The sequence below is a fragment of the Pogoniulus pusillus genome, unplaced genomic scaffold, assembly GCF_015220805.1.
Source record: "Pogoniulus pusillus isolate bPogPus1 unplaced genomic scaffold, bPogPus1.pri scaffold_183_arrow_ctg1, whole genome shotgun sequence".
Lineage (NCBI taxonomy): Eukaryota > Metazoa > Chordata > Aves > Piciformes > Lybiidae > Pogoniulus > Pogoniulus pusillus.
Window position 1 is genome coordinate 1 of NW_026974614.1, and position 22,354 is coordinate 22,354.

The window sequence follows — 22,354 nt, forward strand, 5'->3', positions numbered from 1 at the left end:
CTGCCACCAGGAGGTGCCCACCTGGGTGCCACCAAGAGGTCTGCCCACCCAACCACCACCACGAGGTGCCCACCTGGGTGCCCCCAAGCCACCTCCCCACATCTGCCCACCTGCCTACCCCCCCAAGATGCCACCAACAGATGCCCCCCACCCCGATGCCCACCCCAATGCCCACCCTTTGCCACCCCCACCCCCCTCTTGTCCCCTCCTACACCCCCAGAGGCCACTCCTCACCCACGCCCCCTACCCCTCGAGGTGCCCGCAGCCCCCTCCAGGTGCCCGCAGCCCCTTCCAGGTGCCCGCAGCCCATCCAGGTGCCCGCAGCCCATCCAGGTGCCCACCCCACCCTGTGCCCACCTTGGCAGGCTGGCAGGAGCGGGTGGCAGGAAGAAGGTTTTCCGCCTGGGGGACGTCCTCAAGCCCCTGAGTGACATCCAACTGGAGAAGCTGAAGCTGGCAGCAGTGCGCCGCATCCTGCGGGCAGAGCGCGCCGTGGCCTGCAGCGGCGCTGCCCAGGTACCCTCCCTGCCAACCCCTCACCACCCCCTGCCAACCTGCTTGCATGCCTGGACCCCCCCCCAAGAAGTGCCCAAGTGGTGGTGCCAGGAGGTGGTGGCGTTGAGAGGTGGTACCCAGAGGTGCCAGCAGGTGGCGACAGAGAGCAGGGATGCTGCTGCCTGAGTTGGTGCCACCAAGAGGTGCCCACTTGGTGGTGCCAGGAGGTGTCCCCCAGAGGTGCCCACTTGGGGCCAACCTGGTGCCAACAGGTGCCCACCTGGTGGTGCCAGGAGGTGGTGACACTGAGAGGTGGTAGCGAGAGGTAGTACCCAGAGGTGCCAGCAGGTGGCGCCAGAGAGCAGGGGAGCTGCCACCAAGAGGTGCCCACCTGGTGCCAACAGGAGGTGGCCTCTAGGGATGCCCACCTCCAGCCTGCCTGGCACCAGCAGGTGGATCCCCCTCAAGAAGTGCCCACCTGGTGGTGCCAGGAGGTGGTGACACTGAGAGGTGGTAGCGAGAGGTAGTACCCAGAGGTGCCAGCAGGTGGCGCCAGGGATGCTGCTGCCTGCATTGGTGCCACCAAGAGGTGCCCACCTGTTGCCACCAGGAGCCAACAGGTGCCCACTTGGTGCCACCAGGTGTGACCAAGAGGTGCCCACCTGGTGCCACCAGGAGGTGGCCCCCAAGAAGTGCCCAATTGGTGGTGCCAGGAGGAGGTGACACTGAGAGGTAGTACCCAGAGGTGCCAGCAGGTGGCGCCAGAGAGCAGGGACGCTGCTGCCTGTGTTGGTGCCACCAAGAGGTGCCCACCTGGTGGTGCCATGAGGTGTCCCCCAGAGGTGCCCACTTGGGGCCAACCTGGTGCCAACAGGTGCCCACCTGGTGGTGCCAGGAGGTGGTGACACTGAGAGGTGGTAGCGAGAGGTAGTACCCAGAGGTGCCAGCAGGTGGCACCAGAGAGCAGGGGAGCTGCCACCAAGAGATGCCCACCTGGTGCCTCCAGGAGGTGGCCCCAAGAAGTGCCCTCCTGTTGCCAACAGGTGCCCACCTGGTGAAGTCAGGGGGAGGTGACATTGAGAGGTGGTAGCAAGAGGTAGTACCCAGAGGTGCCAGCAGGTGGCGCCAGGGATGCTGCTGCCTGCATTGGTGCCACCAAGAGGTGCCCACCTGGTGCCAACAGGAGGGGTCCTGGATTGGTGCCCACCGCCTGCCTGGCACTGGGAGATGGCCTCTAAGAAGTGCCCAACTGGTGGTGCCAGGAGGTGGCGTCAGAGAGCAGGGGAGGTGCCACCAAGTGGTGCCCACCTGTTGCCACCAGGAGCCAACAGGTGCCCACTTGGTACCAAGAGGTGCCCACTTGGTGCCACCAGGAGGTGGCCCCCAAGAAGTGCCCACCTGGTGGTGCCAGGAGGTGGTGGCGTTGAGAGGTGGTACCCAGAGGTGCCAGCAGGTGGCGCCAGCGAGCAGGGATGCTGCTGCCTGCCTTGGTGCCACCAAGAGGTGCCCACCTGGTGCCAACAGGAGGGGTCCTGGATTGGTGCCCAGCTCCTGCCTGGCACTGGGAGATGGCCTCTAAGAAGTGCCCAACTGGTGGTGCCAGGAGGTGGCGTCAGAGAGCAAGGGAGCTGCCACCAAGAGGTGCCCACCTGGTGCCAACAGGAGGTGGCCCCCGGAGGTGCCCACTTGGGGCCACCAGGTGGTCCCAAGAAGTGCCCACCTGGTGGTGCCAGGAGGTGGTGGCGTTCAGAGGTGGTGCCCAGAGGTGCCAGCAGGTGGCGCCAGAGAGCAGGGGAGGTGCCACCACAAGGTGCCCACCTGGTGGTGCCAGGAGGTGTCCCCCAGAGGTGTTCACTTGGTGCCACCAGGAGGTGTGCCCAAGAGGGGCCCACCTGGTGCCAGCAGGAGGGGTCCTGGATTGGTGCCCACCGCCTGCCTGGCACTGGGAGATGGCCTCTAAGAAGTGCCCACCTGGTGGCGCCAGGAGGTGGTGACACTGAGAGGTGGTAGCGAAAGGTAGTACCCAGAGTTGCCAGCAGGTGGCGCCAGAGAGCAGGGGAGGTGCCACCAAGAGGTGCCCACCTGGTGCCCCCAGGAGGTGGCCTCTAGGGATGCCCACCTCCAGCCTGCCTGGCACTGGGAGATGGCCTCTAAGAAGTGCCCAACTGGTGGTGCCAGGAGGTGGCGTCAGAGAGCAGGGGAGCTGCCACCAAGAGGTGCCCACCTGGTGCCAACAGGAGGTGGCCCCCGGAGGTGCCCACTTGGTGCCACCAGGTGTGACCAAGAGGTGCCCACTTGGTGCCACCAGGTGGTCCGAAGAAGTGCCCACCTGGTGGTGCCAGGAAGTGATGGCGTTGAGAGGTGGTACCCAGAGGTGCCAGCAGGTGGCGCCAGAGAGCAGGGATGCTGCTGCCTGCCTTGGTGCCACCAAGAGGTGCCCACCTGGTGCCAACAGGAGGGGTCCTGGATTGGTGCCCACCTCCTGCCTGCCTTCCTGGCACCGGCAGGTGGACCCCCCCCAAGAAGTGCCCAAGTGGTGGTGCCAGGAAGTGGTGGCGTTGAGAGGTGGTGCCCAGAGGTGCCAGCAGGTGGCACCAGAGAGCAGGGGAGCGGCCACCAAGAGGTGCCCACATGGTGCCAACAGGTGGGGTCCTGGATTGGTGCCCACCTCCTGCCTGCCTTCCTGGCACCAGCAGGTGGACCCCCCCAAGAAGTGCCCAACTGGTGGTGCCAGGAGGTGGCGTCAGAGAGCAGGGGAGGTGCCACCAAGAGGTGCCCACCTGGTGCCAACAGGAGGTGGCCCCCGGAGGTGCCCACTTGGGGCCACCAGGTGGTCCCAAGAAGTGCCCACCTGGTGGTGCCAGGAGATGGTGGCATTGAGAGGTGGTAGTGAGAGGTAGTACCCAGAGGTGCCAGCAGGTGGCGCCAGAGAGCAGGGATGCTGCTGCCTGCGTTGGTGCCACCAAGAGGTGCCCACCTGGTGGTGCCAGGAGGTGTCCCCCAGAGGTGCCCACTTGGGGCCAACCTGGTGCCAACAGGTGCCCACCTGGTGGTGCCAGGAGGTGGTGACACTGAGAGGTGGTAGCGAGAGGTAGTACCCAGAGGTGCCAGCAGGTGGCGCCAGGGATGCTGCTGCCTGCATTGGTGCCACCAAGAGGTGCCCACCTGTTGCCACCAGGAGCCAACAGGTGCCCACTTGGTGCCACCAGGTGTGACCAAGAGGTGCCCACCTGGTGCCACCAGGAGGTGGCCCCCAAGAAGTGCCCAATTGGTGGTGCCAGGAGGAGGTGACACTGAGAGGTAGTACCCAGAGGTGCCAGCAGGTGGCGCCAGAGAGCAGGGATGCTGCTGCCTGTGTTGGTGCCACCAAGAGGTGCCCACCTGGTGGTGCCATGAGGTGTCCCCCAGAGGTGCCCACTTGGGGCCAACCTGGTGCCAACAGGTGCCCACCTGGTGGTGCCAGGAGGTGGTGACACTGAGAGGTGGTAGCGAGAGGTAGTACCCAGAGGTGCCAGCAGGTGGCACCAGAGAGCAGGGGAGCTGCCACCAAGAGATGCCCACCTGGTGCCTCCAGGAGGTGGCCCCAAGAAGTGCCCTCCTGTTGCCAACAGGTGCCCACCTGGTGAAGTCAGGGGGAGGTGACATTGAGAGGTGGTAGCAAGAGGTAGTACCCAGAGGTGCCAGCAGGTGGCGCCAGGGATGCTGCTGCCTGCATTGGTGCCACCAAGAGGTGCCCACCTGGTGCCAACAGGAGGGGTCCTGGATTGGTGCCCACCGCCTGCCTGGCACTGGGAGATGGCCTCTAAGAAGTGCCCAACTGGTGGTGCCAGGAGGTGGCGTCAGAGAGCAGGGGAGGTGCCACCAAGTGGTGCCCACCTGTTGCCACCAGGAGCCAACAGGTGCCCACTTGGTACCAAGAGGTGCCCACTTGGTGCCACCAGGAGGTGGCCCCCAAGAAGTGCCCACCTGGTGGTGCCAGGAGGTGGTGGCGTTGAGAGGTGGTACCCAGAGGTGCCAGCAGGTGGCGCCAGCGAGCAGGGATGCTGCTGCCTGCCTTGGTGCCACCAAGAGGTGCCCACTTGGTGCCACCAGGAGGTGTGCCCCAAGAAGTGCCCAACTGGTGGTGCCAGGAGGTGGTGGCGTTGAGAGGTGGTACCCAGAGGTGCCAGCAGGTGGCGCCAGAGAGCAGGGATGCTGCTGCCTGCGTTGGTGCCACCATGAGATGCCCACCTGGGTACCACCAGGAGGTGCTCAGCTGATGCCACCAGGTGATGCCCACCTGGGTGCCACCTGATGTCCACCATAAGATGCCCACCTGGGTACCACCAGGAGGTGCTCAGCTGATGCCACCAAGAGATGCCCACCTGGGTGCCACCTGATGTCCACCATTAGATGCCCACCTGGGTACCACCAGGAGGTGCTCAGCTGATGCCACCACGAGATGCCCACCTGGGTGCCACCTGATGTCCACCATTAGATGCCCACCTGGGTACCACCAGGAGGTGCTCAGCTGATGCCACCACGAGATGCCCACCTGGGTGCCACCTAATGACCCCATATGGTGCCACCAAGAGATGCCCACCTGGCTACCACCTAATGACCCCATATGGTGCCACCAGGAGATGCCCATCTGGGTGCCACCTAATGACCCCATATGGTGCCGCCATAAGATGCCCATCTGGGTGCCACCTGATGTCCACTAGGAGATGCCCACCTGGCTACCACCTAAAGACCCCATATGGTGCCACCATGGGATGCCCACCTGGGTACTGCCAGGAGGTGCTCAGCTGATGCCACCAGGAGATGCCCACCTGGGTGCCACCTAATGTCCCCATATGGTGCCACCAAGAGATGCCCACCTGGGTGCCACCTGATGTCCACCATGAGATGCCCACCTGGGTACCACCAGGAGGTGCTCAGCTGATGCCACCAAGAGATGCCCACCTGGGTGCCACCTAATAACCCCATATGGTGCCACCATAAGATGCCCACCTGGGTGCCACCAAGAGATGCCCACCTGGCTACCACCAGAAGGTGCTCAGCCGATGCCACCAAGAGATGCCCACCTGGGTGCCACCTAATGACCCCCATGAGATGCCCACCTGACGCCCCCCCCCCACACACAACCACCCCAAGATGCCCACCTGGGTGCCCTCAGGGAAGATATCCCCACGAGATGCCCACCCAGGAGCTCCTCTCTTGGTACCACCTTTTTGCCCGCCAGCCTGGCACCACCACCCCCCCCCAACCTGTGCCCCCTTTGCCTGTGCCAGGCTCGAGTCAAGATCTTGGCCTCCCTGGTGACCCAGTTCGAGATGCCCCTCAAGGGGGAGGTCCTGGCATTCATCCTGGAGGACGTCCGTGGGCGCCTGGAGCTGGCATTTGCTTGGCTCTACCAGGAGTACAGTGCCCACCTGGGGCGAGGGGGCACAGCTGGCACCCCTGAGCGCTACGACCAGTGCCTGATCGGGCTCCTGGCAGGGCTGCAGGAGAAGCCTGACCAGAAGGATGGGTAAAGGAGTTGGTGCCAACTGGGTCAGGGGTGGGCACAAGGGAGGGGATGGTGGCAGCAGGGTGGGCACAAGGGAGGGGATGGTGGCACAAGGGTGGGCACAAGGGAGGGGATGGTGGCAGCAGGGAGGGGATGGTGGCACCAGGGAGGGGATGGTGGCACAAGGGTGGGCACCAGGGAGGGGGTGGTGGCATCAGGGTGGGCACAAGGGAGTGGGTGGTGGCAGCAAGGAGGGGATGGTGGCACAAGGGTGGGCACAAGGGAGGGGATGGTGGCAGCAGGGAGGGGATGGTGGCAGCAGGGAGGGCACAAGGGAGGGGATGGTGGCAGCAGGGAGGGGTTGGTGGCACAAGGGTGGGCACAAGGGAGTGGGTGGTGGCAGCAGGGAGGGGATGGTGGCAGCAGGGAGGGCATCAGGGAGGGGATGGTGGCACAAGGGTGGGCACAAGGGAGGGGGTGGTGGCATCAGGGTGGGCACAAGGGAGTGGGTGGTGGCAGCAAGGAGGGGATGGTGGCACAAGGGTGGGCACAAGGGAGGAGATGGTGGCAGCAGGGAGGGGTTGGTGGCAGCAGGGAGGGGATGGTGGCACAAGGGTGGGCATAAGGGAGGGGATGGTGGCAGCAAGGAGGGGATGGTGGCACAAGGGTGGGCAGCAGGGAGTGGGTGGTGGCACCAGGGAGGGGATGGTGGCAGCAGGGAGGGGAGGTTGGCATCAAAGTAGGCACAGAGGGGATGGTGGCAGCAGGGAGGGGATGGTCGCAGCAGGGAGGGGGTGGTGGCATCAGGGTGGGCACAAGGGAGGGGATGGTGACACAAGGGTGGGCACAAGGGAGGGGATGGTGGCACCAGGGAGGGGATGGTGGCACAAGGGTGGGCACCAGGGAGGGGGTGGTGGCATCAGGGTGGGCACAAGGGAGTGGGTGGTGGCAGCAAGGAGGGGATGGTGGCACAAGGGTGGGCACCAGGGAGGGGATGGTGGCATCAGGGTGGGCACCAGGGTGGGCATGGTGGCAGCAGGCAGCTTCACCCTGCTGATGTCTCCTCCCTCCTCTCCTCTCCATCTCCCCCTCTCTGCTCCTCTCTCCTCTCTCCCCTCCCTCTTCTGCCCTCTCCCCTCCACTTTCCCCTCCCTCTCTTCTCCCCTCTCCCTCTCCCTCTCCCTTGTCCTCTCTACTCTTTTCCCTCTCCCCTCCTCTCCTCTCTCCCACTCCTCCCCTTTTCCTCCCCTCTCTCCTCTCCTCTCTCCCTCTCCTCTCTCCCCTCTCCCTTCTCCCTCTCCCCTCTCCCTCTCTCCCCTCCCCTCTCTCTCCTCTCCCTCTCTCCTCTCTCTCTCCTCTCTCCCCTCTGTTTTCCCCCTCTCCCCTTCCCTTCTCCCCTCTCCCTCTCCCCTCTCCCTCTCCCTCTCCCCTCCCCTCTCCCTCTCCCCTCTCCCCTCTCCCCCGCTCCCTCCCCCCTCCCCCCCTCTCCCTCTCCCCTCTCCCCTCTCCCTCTCTCCCCTCTCTCCTCTCCCTCTCTCCTCTCCCCTCTCCCCTCTCCCTCTCCCTCTCTCCTCTCCCTCTCTCCCCTCCCCTCTCTCTCCTCTCCCTCTCTCCTCTCCCTCTCTCCCCTCCCCTCTCTCCCCTCTCCCTTTGTCCCCTCCCCTCTCTCTCCTCTCCCTCTCTCCTCTCTCTCTCCTCTCTCCCTCTGTTTTCCCCCTCTCCCCTCTCCCTCTCCCCTCTCCCTCTCCCCTCTCCCTCTCCCTCTCCCCTCCCCTCTCCCTCTTCCCTCTTCCTCTTCCTCTCTCCCCTCTCCCTCTCCCTGTCTCTCCTCTCCCTCTCTCCTTTCTCTCTCCCTCTCTCTCTCCTCTCCCTCTCCCTCTCCCTCTCCCCTCTCCCCTCTCCCTCTCCCTGTCTCTCCTCTCCCTCTCTCCTCTCCCTCTCTCTCTCCTCTCCCCTCTCTCCCTCTCCCCTCTCCTCTCTCCCTCTCCCCTCTCCCTCTCTCTCCCTCTCCTCTCTCCTTCTCCCCTTTCCCTCTCTCCCTCTCTCCTCTCCCTCTCCCTCTCTCCCTCTCTCCTCTCCCTCTCCCTCTCTCCTCTCCCTCTCTCCCCTCCCCTCTCTCTCCTCTCCCTCTCTCCTCTCCCTTCTCCCCTCCCCTCTCTCCCCTCCCCTCTCTCCTCTCCCTCTCTCCCCTCCCCTCTCTCTCCTCTCTCTCTCCCCTCTCCCCCTCCCTTCTCCCCTCTCTGTTTCCCCTCTCCCTTTCCTCTCCCCTCCCCTCTCTCCCCTCTCCCCTCTCCCTCCCTCCCCTCTCCCCTCTCTCCCCTCCCCTCTCCCTCTCCCCTCTCCCCTCTCCCCCTCCCCCCTCTCCCCCTCCCAGCATCTTCACCAGGGTGGTGCTTGAGGCTCCTCTGCTCACCGAGAGTGCTCTGGAGGTCATCCGCAAGTACTGCGAGGATGAGGTGGGCACTGAGCTGGGCACCGAGCTGGGCACCAGGCTGGGCATCGAGCTGGGCACTGAGCTGGGCACCGAGCTGGGCACTAAGCTGGGCATCGAGCTGGGCACCAGGCTGGGCACCAGGCTGGGCACCGAGCCGTGCACCGAGCCAGGCACCAAGCTGGGCACCAGGCTGGGCACCGAGCTGGGCACTGAGCCGGGCACCAAGCTGGGCACCAAGCTGGGCACCGAGCTGGGCACCAGGGTGGGCACCAAGCTGGGCACTGAGCTGGGCACCAGGCTGGGCACCGAGCTGGGCACCGAGCTGGGCCCTAAACTTTGCACCGAGCTGGGCACCAGGCTGGGCACCAGGCTGGGCACCGAGCTGGGCACTGAGCTGGGCACTAAGCTTTGCACCAAGCTGGGCACCGAGCTGGGCACTAAGCTTTGCACCAAGCTGGGCACCGAGCTGGGCACCAAGCTGGGCACTAAGCTTTGCACCAAGCTGGGCACCGAGCTGGGCACTAAGCTGGGCACCAAGCTGGGCACTGAGCTGGGCACCAGGCTGGGCACCGAGCTGGGCACTGAGCTGGGCTCTGAGCTGGGCACCGAGCTGGGCACTGAGCTGGGCACTAAGCTTTGCACCAAGCTGGGCACCAAGCCAGGCACCGAGCTGGGCACTAAGCTGGGCACCAGGCTGTGCACTGAGCTGGGCACCGAGCTGGGCACTAAGCAGGGCACTAAGCTGGGCACTAAGCTTTGCACCAAGCTGTGCACCGAGCTGGGCACCGAGCTGGGCATTAAGCTTTGCACCAAGCCAGGCACCAGGCTGGGCACTGAGCTGGGCACCGAGCCGTGCACCGAGCCAGGCACCAAGCTGGGCACCAGGCTGGGCACCAAGCTGGGCACTGAGCCGGGCACCAAGCTTTGCACTGAGCTGGGCACCGAGCTGGGCACCAAGCTGGGCACCAGGCTGGGCACTAAGCTTTGCACCAAGCTGGGCACTGAGCTGGGCACCAAGCTGGGCACCAGTCTGGGCACTGAGCTGGGCACCAGGCTGGGCACTAAGCTTTGCACCAAGCTGGGCACTGAGCTGGGCACTAAGCTGGGCACCAAGCTGGGCACTGAGCTGGGCACCAGGCTGGGCACTAAGCTTTGCACCAAGCTGGGCACTAAGCTGGGCACCAGGATGGGCACCGGGCTGGGCACCGAGCTGGGCACTAAGCTGGGCACTAAGCTTTGCACCAAGCTGGGCACCAGGCTGGGCACTAAGCTGTGCACCGAGCTGGGCACTAAGCTGGGCACCAGGCTGGACACTGAGCTGGGCACTAAGTTGGGCATCCCCACCCCAGTGCCAACCTGTGCCCTCTCCCTTCTCTGTGCCCTCCAGAGCAGGACCTACCTGGGCATGGCCACCCTGAGGGACCTCATCTTCAAGAGGCCTTGCAGGCAGTTCCAGTACCTGCATGTCCTGCTGGACCTCAGCTCCCACGAGAAGGACAAGGTGGCACAGCTGGCACAGCTGGCACAGCCTGGCACAGGCCTGGCACCGGCAGGCTAAGGGGCTGCTGGGATGCACAGAGTGGGAGGTGGCAGCAGGGAGAGGGTTTGGTGGCACCGGGGAGGGCACCAGGGAGGGGGTGGTGGCACCAGGGAGGGCACTGGGGAGAGGGTGGTGGCAGCAGGGAGGGGATGGTGGCACCAGGGTGGGCACTGAGGAGGGGTTGGTGGCACCAGGGAGGGCACTGGGGAGGGGGTGGTGGCAGCAGGGAGGGGTTGGCACCGGGGAGGGCACTGGGGAGGGGGTGGTGGCAGCAGGGAGGGGATGGTGGCACCAGGGAGGGCACTAGGGAGAGGAAGGTGGCAGCAGGGAGGGCACTGGGGAGGGGTTGGTGGCAGCAGGGAGGGCACTGGGGAGGGGTTGGTGGCAGCAGGGAGGGGTTGGTGGCAGCAGGGAGGGGTTGGTGGCACCAGGGAGGGCACTGGGGAGGGGTTGGTGGCAGCAAGGAGGGCACCAGGGAGTGGATGGTGGCACCAGGGAGGGCACTGGGGAGGAGGTGGTGGCAGCAGGGAGGGGATGAGGGGATGGTGGCACCGGAGAGGGCACCAGAGAGGGCACTGGGGAGGGGTTGGTGGCAGCAGGGAGGGGTTGGTGGCACCAGGGAGGGCACTGGGGAGGGATTGGTGGCAGCAGGGAGGGGATGGTGGCACCAGGGAGGGCACTGGGGAGGGGTTGGTGGCACCAGGGAGGGCACTGGGGAGGGGGTGGTGGCACCGGGGAGGGGTTGGTGGCACCAGGGAGGGCACTGGGGAGGGGATGGTGGCAGCAGGGAGGGGATGGTGCCACAGGGAGGGCACTGGGGAGGGGTTGGTGGCAGCAGGGAGGGGTTGGTGGCACCAGGGAGGGCACTGGGGAGGGGTTGGTGGCAGCAGGGAGGGGTTGGTGGCACCAGGGAGGGCACTGGGGAGGGGGTGGTGGCAGCAGGGAGGGCACTGGGGAGGGGTTGGTGGCACCAGGGAGGGCACTGGGGAGGGGATGGTGGCAGCAGGGAGGGGATGGTGCCACAGGGAGGGCACTGGGGAGGGGTTGGTGGCAGCAGGGAGGGCACCGGGGAGGGGTTGGTGGCAGCAGGGAGGGGTTGGTGGCACCAGGGAGGGCACTGGGGAGGGGTTGGTGGCAGCAGGGAGGGGTTGGTGGCACCAGGGAGGGCACTGGGGAGGGGTTGGTGGCAGCAGGGAGGGGTTGGTGGCACCAGGGAGGGCACTGGGGAGGGATTGGTGGCAGCAGGGAGGGGATGGTGGCACCAGGGAGGGCACTGGGGAGGGGTTGGTGGCACCGAGGAGGGGTTGGTGGCACCAGGGAGGGGTTGGTGGCACAGGGAGGGCACTGGGGAAGGGATGGTGGCACCGGGGAGGGCACCAGGGAGGGCACTGGGGAGGGGGTGGTGGCAGCAAGGAGGGCACTGGGGAGGGGGTGGTGGCAGCAGGGAGGGATTGGTGGCACCAGGGAGGGCACTGGGGAGGGGGTGGTGGCAGCAGGGAGGGCACTGGGGAGGGGTTGGTGGCACCAGGGAGGGCACTGGGGAGGGGTTGGTGGCAGCAGGGAGGGGTTGGTGGCACCAGGGAGGGCACTGGGGAGGGGATGGTGGCAGCAGGGAGGGCACTGGGGAGGGGTTGGTGGCACCAGGGAGGGCACTGGGGAGGGGATGGTGGCAGCAAGGAGGGCACCAGGAAGGGGATGGTGGCACAAGGCAGGGCACCGGGGAGGGGGTGGTGGCAGCAGGGAGGGCACTGGGGAGGGGTTGGTGGCAGCAGGGAGGGCACTGGGGAGGGGTTGGTGGCAGCAGGGAGGGGTTGGTGGCACCAGGGAGGGCACTGGGGAGGGGATGGTGGCAGCAAGGAGGGCACCAGGAAGGGGATGGTGGCACAAGGCAGGGCACCGGGGAGGGGGTGGTGGCAGCAGGGAGGGGTTGGTGGCACCAGGGAGGGCACTGGGGAAGGGGTGGTGGCACCGGGGAGGGCACCAGGGAGGGCACTGGGGAGGGATTGGTGGCACCAGGGAGGGCACTGGGGAGGGGTTGGTGGCAGCAGGGAGGGGTTGGTGGCACCAGGGAGGGCACTGGGGAGGGGGTGGTGGCAGCAGGGAGGGATTGGTGGCACCAGGGAGGGCACTGGGGAGGGGTTGGTGGCAGCAGGGAGGGGTTGGCACCGGGGAGGGCACTGGGGAGGGTACTGGGGAGGGGGTGGTGGCAGCAGGGAGGGGTTGGCACCGGGGAGGGCACCAGGGAGGGCACTGGGGAGGGGGTGGTGGCACCAGGGAGGGGTTGGTGGCACAGGGAGGGCACTGGGGAGGGCACCAGGGAGGGGTTGGTGGCACAGGGAGGGCACTGGGGAGAGGAAGGTGGCACCAGGGTGGGCACCAGTGGGGAGGTGGTTGGCACTGAGGAGGGATGGTGGCACCAGAGAGGGGATGGTGGCACCAGGGAGGGCACTGGGGAGGGGGTGGTGGCAGCAAGGAGGGCACTGGGGAGGGGGTGGTGGCAGCAGGGAGGGATTGGTGGCACCAGGGTGGGCACTGAGGAGGGGGTGGTGGCAGCAGGGAGGGCACTGGGGAGGGGTTGGTGGCACCAGGGAGGGCATTGGAGAAGGGATGATGGCAGCAGGGAGGGGTTGGTGGCACCAGGGAGGGCACTGGGGAGGGGTTGGTGGCATAGGGAGGGCACTGGGTTGGGGTTGGTGGCACCAGGGAGGGCACTGGGGAGGGATTGGTGGCACCAGGGAGGGCACTGGGGAGGGGGTGGTGGCAGCAGGGAGGGGTTGGTGGCACCAGGGAGGGCACTAGGGAGGGGGTGGTGGCACCAGGGAGGGGTTGGTGGCACCAGGGAGGGCACCAGGGAGGGGATGGTGGCAGCAGAGAGGGGATGGTGGCAGCAGGGAGGGCACCGGGGTGGGAATGGTGGCACCAGGGAGGGCACCAGGGAGGGGATGGTGGCAGCGGGGAGAGGTTGGTGGCACAAGATGCACCAGCAGGCAGTGCCAGTCAGTTCCAGGCAGTGCCAGTCAGTTCCATGCATTGCCAGCCCCTCTGTGCCCATGCCAGGCGCAGTGCCAGGCTGTGCCAACCCCTCTGTGCCCATGCCAGGTGCGGTGCCAGGCTCTGCTCTTCATCAAGAGGCTCTACGAGAAGGAGCAGCTCAGAGACTACGTCGAGAAGTTTGCCCTCAACTACCTCCAGCTCCTGGTCCACCCCAACCCCCCCTCAGTGCTCTTCGGGGCTGACAAGGACACAGGTGCCAAGGGCAGGGCACAGGTGCCCACGGTGGTGCCAGCTGGGGTGGCACAGAGGTGCTTTGGTGCCAACCCAACCCCATCTCGGCGGCCGCTGAGGTTCGGCGGCAGAGGTCTGGGGGTGGAAGTGGTCAAAGTGTGGCCTTGGTGGCACCTTGGGTGGCACAGAGGTGGCTTGGTGCCACCTGGCAGGGCTGTGGGTGCCAGCTGGGGTGGGTGAAGTGGCCTTGGTGCCAGCTTGGGTGGCACAGAGGTGGTTTGGTGCCAACCCAACCCCATCTCGGCGGCCGCTGAGGTTCGGCGGCAGAGCTCTGGGGGTGGAAGTGGTCAAAGTGTGGCCTTGAGTGGCATCAAGATGGCATCTTGGGTGGCACAGAGGTGGCTTGGTGCCACCTCACCAAGTCCATGGGTGCCAGAAGTGGCCTTGGTGCCAGCTTGGGTGGCACAGAGGTGGTTTGGTGCCAACCCAACCCCATCTCGGCGGCCGCTGAGGTTCGGTGGCAGAGCTCTGGGGGTGGAAGTGGCCAAGCTGTGACCTCAGTGGCACCTTGGGTGGCATCAAGCTGGCACAGAGGTGGCTTGGTGCCACCTCACCAAGTCTATGGATGCCAGAAGTGGCCTTGGTGCCAGCTTGGGTGGCACAGAGGTGGTTTGGTGCCAACCCAACCCCATCTCGGTGGCCACTGAGGTTCAAAGGCAGAGCTCTGGGGGTGGAAGTGGTCAAAGTGTGGCCTTGGGTGGCATCAAGATGGCATCAAGGTGGCACAGAGGTGGGTTGGTGCCACCCCACTAAGTCCATGGGTGCCAGAAGTGGCCTTGGTGGCATCTTGGGTGGCACAGAGGTGGTTTGTTGCCAACCCAACCCCATCTCGGCGGCCGCTGAGGTTCGGCGGCAGAGCTCTGGGGGTGGAAGTGGTCAAAGTGTGGCCATGGTGGCATCTTGGGTGGCACAGAGGTGGGTTGGTGCCACCCCACTAAGTCCATAGGTGACAGAAGTGGCCTTGGTGCCAGCTTGGGTGGCACAGAGGTGCTTTGGTGCCAACCCAACCCCATCTCAGCGGCCGCTGAGGTTCGGTGGCAGAGCTCTGGGGGTGGAAGTGGTCAAAGTGTGGCCTTGGTGGCACCTTGGGTGGCACAGAGGTGGCTTGGGGCCACCTGGCAGGGCTGTGTGTGCCAGCTGGGGTGGGTGAAGTGGCCTTGGTGCCAGCTTGGGTGGCACAGAGGTGGTTTGGTGCCAACCCAACCCCATCTCGGCGGCCGCTGAGGTTCGGCGGCAGAGCTCTGGGGGTGGAAGTGGCCAAGCTGTGACCTCATTGGCACCTTGGGTGGCATCAAGGTGGCACAGAGGTGGCTTGATGCCAGCCCACTAAGTCCATAGGTGACAGAAGCGGCCTTGGTGCCAGCTTGGGTGGCACAGAGGTGCTTTGGTGCCAACCCAACCCCATCTCGGCAGCTGCTGAGGTTCGGCGGCAGAGCTCTGGGGGTGGAAGTGGTCAAAGTGTGGCCTTGGGTGGCATCAAGATGGCATCAAGGTGGCACAGAGGTGGGTTGGTGCCACCCTACTAAGTCCATGGGTGCCAGAAGTGGCCTTGGTGCCAGCTTGGGTGGCACAGAGGTGCTTTGGTGCCAACCCAACCCCATCTCGGCGGCCGCTGAGGTTCGGCGGCAGAGGTCTGGGGATGGAAGTGGTCAAAGTGTGGCCATGGTGGCACCTTGGGTGGCATCAAGGTGGCACAGAGGTGGGTTGGTGCCACCCCACTAAGTCCATAGGTGACAGAAGTGGCCTTGGTGCCAGCTTGGGTGGCACAGAGGTGCTTTGGTGCCAACCCAACCCCATCTCGGCAGCTGCTGAGGTTCGGCGGCAGAGCTCTGGGGGTGGAAGTGGTCAAAGTGTGGCCTTGGTGGCATCTTGGGTGGCACAGAGGTGGCTTGGTGCCACCTGGCAGGGCTGTGGGTGCCAGCTGGGGTGGGTGAAGTGGCCTTGGTGCCAGCTTGGGTGGCACAGAGGTGCTTTGGTGCCAACCCAACCCCATCTCGGTGGCCACTGAGGTTCAAAGGCAGAGCTCTGGGGGTGGAAGTGGTCAAAGTGTGGCCTTGGGTGGCATCAAGATGGCATCAAGGTGGCACAGAGGTGGGTTGGTGCCACCCCACTAAGTCCATAGGTGACAGAAGTGGCCTTGGTGCCAGCTTGGGTGGCACAGAGGTGCTTTGGTGCCAACCCAACCCCATCTCGGCAGCTGCTGAGGTTCGGCGGCAGAGCTCTGGGGGTGGAAGTGGTCAAAGTGTGGCCTTGGGTGGCACAGAGGTGGCTTGGTGCCACCTGGCAGGGCTGTGGGTGCCAGCTGGGGTGGGTGAAGTGGCCTTGGTGCCAGCTTGGGTGGCACAGAGGTGGTTTGGTGCCAACCCAACCCCATCTCGGCGGCTGCTGAGGTTCGGCGGCAGAGCTCTGGGGGTGGAAGTGGCCAAGCTGTGACCTCAGTGGCACCTTGGGTGGCATCAAGGTGGCACAGAGGTGGCTTGATGCCAGCCCACTAAGTCCATAGGTGCCAGAAGTGGCCTTGGTGCCAGCTTGGGTGGCATAGAGGTGGTTTGGTGCCAACCCAACCCTACCGTGGGCACCATCAAGGTTCAATGGCAGAGCTCTGGGGGTAGAAGTGGCCAAGCTGTGACCTCAGTGGCACCTTGGGTGGCATCAAGGTGGCACAGAGGTGGGTTGGTGCCACCCCACTAAGTCCATAGGTGCCAGAAGTGGCCTTGATGCCAGCTTGGGTGGCACAGAGGTGCTTTGGTGCCAACTCAACCCTACCGTGGGCACCATCAAGGTTCAACGGCAGAGCTCTGGGGGTGGAAGTGGCCAAGCTGTGACCTCCTTGGCACCTTGGGTGGCATCAGGGTGGCACAGAGGTGACTTGCTGCCAACCCACCCCATCCACAGATGCCACAAGTGCCCTTGATGCCACCTTGGCTGACCTCAACCTGCTTTGGTGCCAACCCAACCCTATCTCTGTGGCCACTGAGGTTCCATGGCAGAGCTCTGGGGGTGGAAGTGGCCAAGATGTGGCACCTTGGGTGGCATCAAGCTGGCATCAAGCTGGCACAGAAGTGGCTTGGTGCCACCTCACCACGTCCATGGGTGCCACAAGTGCCCTTGATGCCAGCTTGGGTGGCATAGAAGTGGTTTGGTGCCAACTCAACCCTCCTCTGGTAGCAAAGTGTTGAGCTTTGAGGGTGGAAGTGGCCAAGCTGTGACCTCCTTGGCACCTTGGGTGGCATCAGGGTGGCACAGAGGTGGCTTGGTGCCACCCCACCAACTCCATGTGTGCCACAAGTGCCCTTGATGCCAGCTTGGCTGACCTCAAGCTGCTTTGGTGCCAACCCAACCCCATCTTGATGACCACTGAGGGCCAAGCATTGAGCTTTGAGGGTGGAAGTGGCCAAGCTGTGACCTCCTTGGCACCTTGGGTGGCATCAGGGTGGCACAGAGGTGGCTTGGTGCCAACCCACCCCATCCATCGATGCCAGAAGTGCCCTTGATGCCAGCTTGGGTGGCATAGAAGTGGTTTGGTGCCAACCCAACCCTACCTTTACCTCCACTCAGCTGCGCTTCGGGTGGGCACCGAGATGCCAACGCCCGAACCCCTCCTGCTTTGATGCCCACTTTGTGCCCTCTCTTCCCTGCAGAGGTGGCAGCTCCCTGGACAGAGGAGACCATCAAGCAGTGCCTCTACCTCTACCTGGCACTGCTGCCCCTCAACCACAAACTCATCCACGAGTTGGCATCAGTCTACACCGAGGCCATCGCCGACATCAAGCGCACAGTGCTCAGGGTCATCGAGCAGCCGGTGAGGTGCCCGCCCCAGGGTTGGCACAGAGGGCACCTGGGTGCCCGCTGATGGGCTCTAAAGGGGGTTGGGTGCCAAGCTGAGCCTCCCCTGGTGGCTGCTGAGGAGTGAGGGTTGAGGTTTGGGAGGTGGAAGTGGTCGAGATGTGGGTTCGGGGGCAGCTTGGGTGGCATCTTGGGTGGCATAGAGGTGGTTTGGTGCCAGCTTGGGTGGCACAGAGGTGGTTTGGTGCCAACCTGAGCTGACCCTGGTGGCTGCTGAGGAGTGAGGGTTGAGGTTTGGGAGGTGGAAGTGGTCGAGATGTGGGTTTGGGGGCAGCTTGGGTGGCATCTTGGGTGGCATAGAGGTGGTTTGGTGCCACCCTACTATGTCCATGGGTGCCTGAAGTGGCCTTGGTGCCAGCTTGGGTGGCACAGAGGTGGTTTGGTGCCACCCTACTAAGTGCATGGGTGCCTGAAGTGGCCTTGGTGCCCCTTTGGGTGGCACAGAGGTGGCCTTGGTGCTCCTTTGGGTGGCATAGAAGTGGTTTGGTGCCAACCCAACCCTACCTTAGTGGCCACTGAGGCCACCCAAGGTGGCACTGAGGTGGTTTGGTGCCAACCCACTAAGTCCATGGGTGCCTGAAGTGGCCTTGGTGCCCCTTTGGGTGGCACAGAGGTGGTTTGGTGCCAACCCAAGGGGGCATGGAAGTGGTTTGGTGCCAACCAAAGGAGCATAGAGGTGGTTTGGTGCCAACCCAACCCTACCTTAGTGGCCACTGATGTCACCCAAGTTGGCATAGAAGTGGCTTGGTGCCAACCCAGGGGGGCATAGAGGTGGTTTGGTGCCAACCCAACCCTACCTTAGTAGCCACTGAGGCCACCCAAGGTGGCATAGAGGTGGTTTGGTGCCAACCCACTAAGTGCATGGGTGCCTGAAGTGGCCTTGGTGCCCCTTTGGGTGGCACAGAGGTGGTTTGGTGCCAACCCAAGGGGGCATGGAAGTGGTTTGGTGCCAACCAAAGGAGCACAGAGGTGGTTTGGTGCCAACCCAAGGGGGCATGGAAGTGGTTTGGTGCCATCCCAAGGGGGCATAGAGGTGGTTTGGTGCCACCCTACTAAGTGCATGGGTGCCTGAAGTGGCCTTGGTGCCAGCTTGGGTGGCACAGAGGTGGTTTGGTGCCAACCCTACCCTGGTGGCTGCTGAGGAGTGAGGGTTGAGGTTTGGGGGTGGAAGTGGCCAAGCTCTGAGCTCGTTGGCACCTTGGGTGGCATCTTGGGTGGCATAGAGGTGGTTTGGTGCCAACCCACCGAGTCCATGTGTGCCTGAAGTGGCCTTGGTGCCAGCTTGGGTGGCACAGAGGTGCTTTGATGCCAACCTGACCCTCCCTTGCTGTCCATTGAGGCCCAAGGGCTGAGCTCTGAGGCTGGCACTGGTCGAGATGTGGCTTTGGGGGGCACTTAGGATGGCACAGAGGTGCTTTGGTGCCACCCAAGGGGGCATAGAGATGGTTGGGTGCCCTCTTGGTTGGCACAGAGCTGCTTTGATGCCAACCTGAGCCTCCCTTGCTGTCCACTGAGGCCCAAGGGCTGAGCTCTGAGGCTGGCACTGGTCGAGATGAGGCTTTGGGGGGCACTTAGGGTGGCACAGAGGTGCTTTGATGCCAACCTAAGGTGGCATAGAGGTGGTTTGGTGCCAACCTGACCCTCCCTTGCTGTCCACTGAGGCCCAAGGGCTGAGCTCTTGAGGCTGGCAGTGGCTGAGCTCTGACCTCATTGGCACCTTGGGTGGCATCTTGGGTGGCACAGAGGTGCTTTGGTGCCAACCCAAGGTGGCATAGAGTTGGTTTGGTGCCAACCCAACCCCATCTTGGTGGCTGCTGAGGCCCAAAGGTTGAGCTCTGAGGCTGGCACTGGTCGAGATGAGGCTTTGGGGGGCACTTAGGGTGGCACAGAGGTGCTTTGGTGCCAGCTTGGGTGGCACAGAGGTGCTTTGGTGCCAACCCAAGGTGGCATAGAGGTGGTTTGGTGCCAACCCAACCCCATCTTGGTGGCTGCTGAGGCCCAAGGGCTGAGCTCTTGAGGCTGGCAGTGGCTGAGCTCTGTCCTCCTTGGCACCTTGGGTGGCACAGAGGCTCTTGGGTGCCCTCTCCTTCGAGGTGCTGGGTGCCAACTGAGTGGTGCCAACCTTGCAGATCCGTGGCATGGGCATGAACTCTCCTGAGCTGCTGCTGCTGGTGGAGAACTGCCCCAAGGGGGCAGAGACTTTGGTGACTCGATGCCTGCACAGCCTGACCGACAAAGGTGGGCACAGGCTGGCACCTGCCGCCTGGCATCGGCCTCCTGGGCCCTGCTGGCACCTCCCCTGCTGCCAGGCTGCTGCCATCTGCCTGCTTGGGTGGTGTTGGTATCTCCCCTCTGGTGCCAGGGTGATGGTATTAGGGGGGTTGGGTGATGGTGGTACCCCCTCTGGTGCCAGGCTGGCATCTGCCTGCCTGGGTGATGTTGGCATCTCCCCTCTGGTGCCAGGCTGCTGGCATCTGCCTGCCTGGGTGATGTTGGCATCTCCCCTCTGGTGCCAGGCTGCTGCCATCTGCCTGCTTGGGCACCCTCCTTTGGTGCCAGGCTGCTGGCATCAGGGGGGTTGGGTGATGTTGGTACCCCCTCTGGTGCCATCTGACTGCTTGGGCACCCTCCCCTCTGGTGCCAGGCTGCCATCTGCCTGCCTTGGTGATGTTGGCATCTCCCCTCTGGTGCCAGGCTGCTGCCATCTGCCTGCCTGGGTGATGTTGGTACCCTCTCTGGTGCCATCTGCCTGCTTGGGCACCCTCCCCTGGTGCCCTCTGCCTGCTTGGGCACCTCCCCTCTGGTGCCAGGCTGCTGCCATCTGCCTGCTTGGGCACCCTCCCCTGGTGCCCTCTGCCTGCTTGGGTGATGCTGGCACCTTCCCTGGCCTGGGTTGGTGGCACCAGGGAGGGCACCAGGGCGGGGGGGGGTGGCACCAGGGTGGGCACCAGTGGGGAGGTTGTTGGCACTGGGGAGGGTTGATGGCACCAGAGAGGGCACCAAGCAGGTGGTGGTGGGCACTGGGGAGGGCACCAGAGAGGGGGTGGAGGGCACTGGGGGGGGGATGGTGGCACCAGGGAGGGCACCAGGGGGGAGGTGGCTGGCACTGGGGAGGGATGGTGGCACCAGGGAGGGCACCAGAGAGGGCACCAGGGGGGAGGTGGAGGGCACTGGGGAGGGAAGGTGGCACCAGAGAGGGCACCAGAGAGGGAGGTGGCTGGCACTGGGAAGGGATGGTGGCACCAGGGAGGGCACTGGGGAGGGGGTGGTTGGCACAGGGGAGGGATGGTGGCACCAGAGAGGGCATCAGAGGGGAGGTGGTTGGCACTGGGGAGGGATGGTGGCACTAGGGTGGGCACTGGGGAGGGCACCAGGGAGCAGGTGGTGGGCACCAGGGAGGGATGGTGGCACCAGGGGGGAAATGGTGGCACCAGGGAGGGCACTGGAGAGGGTTGGTGGCACCAGGGAGGGCACCAGGGGGGAGGTGGTTGGCACTGAGGAGGGATGGTGGCACCAGAGAGGGCACCAAGGAGGGCACCAGGGAAAGAGTGGAGGGCACCAGGGTGGGATGGTGGCACCAGGGTGGGCACCAGGGAGGGGGATGGTGGCAGCAGGGAGGGGGTGGAGGGCACCAGGGTGGGATGGTGGCACAGGGAGGGGATGGAGGGCACCAGGGTGGGATGGTGGCACCAAGGAGGGCAGCAGGGAGGGGGATGGTGGCACCAGGCTGGCTGTGACGGTGCCAACCCTTCCCCTGGCAGTGCCACCCTCGCCAGAGCTGGTGAAGAGGGTCAGGGACCTGTACCACAAGAGGCTGCCAGATGTGAGGTTCCTCATCCCTGTCCTCAACGGCCTGGAGAAGGTAAGAGTTGGCACCAGGTTGGCACCAAGTTGGCACCAACTGGCCCTGAGTGGCTCCAGCTGGCCCTGAGCTGCCTCAGCTGGCACCGAGTGGCATCAAATTGGCCCCAACTGGCCCCAAGGTGGCCCTAAGTTGGCACCAAGTTGGAACCAAGTGGCACCAAGTGGCCCCAAGTTGGCACCAAGTGGCTCCAAGTTGGCACCAAGTGGCCCTGAGTGCCCCCAAGTTGGCACCAACTGGCCCTGAGTGGCTCCAAGTTGGCACCAAGTGGCACCAAGTGGCACCAAGTTGGCTCCAGCTGGCCCTGAGTAGCCTCAGCTGGCACCAAGTGCCCCCAAGTTGGCACCAAGTGCCCCCAAGTTGGCACCAAGTGGCTCCAAGTTGGCACCAAATGGCCCTGAGTGGCCCCAAGTTGGCTCCAGCTGGCATTGAGTAGCCTCAAGTGGCACCAAGTTGGCACCAAGTGGCCCTGAGTGCCCCAAGTTGGCACCAAGTTGGCCCTGAGTGGCCCTGAGCTGCCTCAGCTGGCACCGAGTGGCATCAAATTGGCCCCAACTGGCCCCAAGGTGGCCCTAAGTGGGCACCAAGTGGCCCTGAGTGCCCGTAAGTTGGCACCAAGTGGCTCCAAGTTGGCACCAAGTGGCACCAAGTTGGCACCAAGTGGCTCCAAGTTGGCACCAAGTGGCCCTGAGTATCCTCAGCTGGCACCAAGTGGCCCTGAGTGCCCCCAGGTTGGCACCAAGTTAGCACTAAGTTGGCACCAAGTGGCTCCAAGTTGGCACCAAGTGGCCCTGAGTGGCTCCAAGTTGGCACCAAGTTGGCACCAAGTGACCCTGAGTGGCTCCAAGTTGGCACCAAGTGGCCCTGAGTGCCCCCAAGTTGGCACCAACTGACCCTGAGTGGCTCCAAGTTGGCACCAAGTGGCCCCAAGTGGCACCAAGTTGGCTCCAGCTGGCCCTGAGTAGCCTCAGCTGGCACCAAGTGGCCCTGAGTGGCCCCAAGTTGGCACCAAGTGGGCACCAAGTGGCCCTGAGTGCCCCCAAGTTGGCACCAAGTGGCCCTAAGTAGCTCCCAAGTGGCCCCAAGTTGGCACCAAGTGGCTCCAAGTTGGCAACAAGTGGCCCTGAGTGGCTCCAGCTGGCCCTGAGTAGCCTCAGCTGGCACCAAGTGGCCCTAAGAAGCTCCCAAGTGGCCCCAAGTTGGCACCAAGTGGCCCCAACTGGCACCAAGTTGGCTCCAGCTGGCCCTGAGCTGCCTCAGCTGGCACCGAGTGGTATCAAATTGGCCCTAACTGGCCCCAAGGTGGCACTAAGTTGGCACCAAGTGGCCCTGAGTGGCTCCAAGTTGGCACCAAGTTGGCACCAAGTGGCCCTGAGTGCCCCCAAGTTGGCATCAAGTGGC

The 22,354-nt window shown here is 64.5% G+C and overlaps 1 protein-coding gene across 1 annotated transcript in view; it reads left to right on the forward strand.

Annotated features, from left to right (window-relative positions):
* Positions 1-365: 365 nt before the first annotated feature.
* Positions 366-22,354, forward strand: part of SYMPK (symplekin scaffold protein) — a gene marked incomplete at its 5' end in the record, with an annotated part of 44,415 nt that continues 22,426 nt past the window's right edge. Inside the window, 8 exons of the mRNA XM_064141220.1 lie at positions 366-516; positions 5,769-6,007; positions 8,361-8,442; positions 9,808-9,921; positions 13,060-13,207; positions 16,887-17,047; positions 19,221-19,329; positions 20,853-20,953. Coding sequence (XP_063997290.1) covers positions 366-516; positions 5,769-6,007; positions 8,361-8,442; positions 9,808-9,921; positions 13,060-13,207; positions 16,887-17,047; positions 19,221-19,329; positions 20,853-20,953 — 1,105 coding nt within the window. The remainder of the gene's footprint in view (positions 517-5,768; positions 6,008-8,360; positions 8,443-9,807; positions 9,922-13,059; positions 13,208-16,886; positions 17,048-19,220; positions 19,330-20,852; positions 20,954-22,354) is intronic.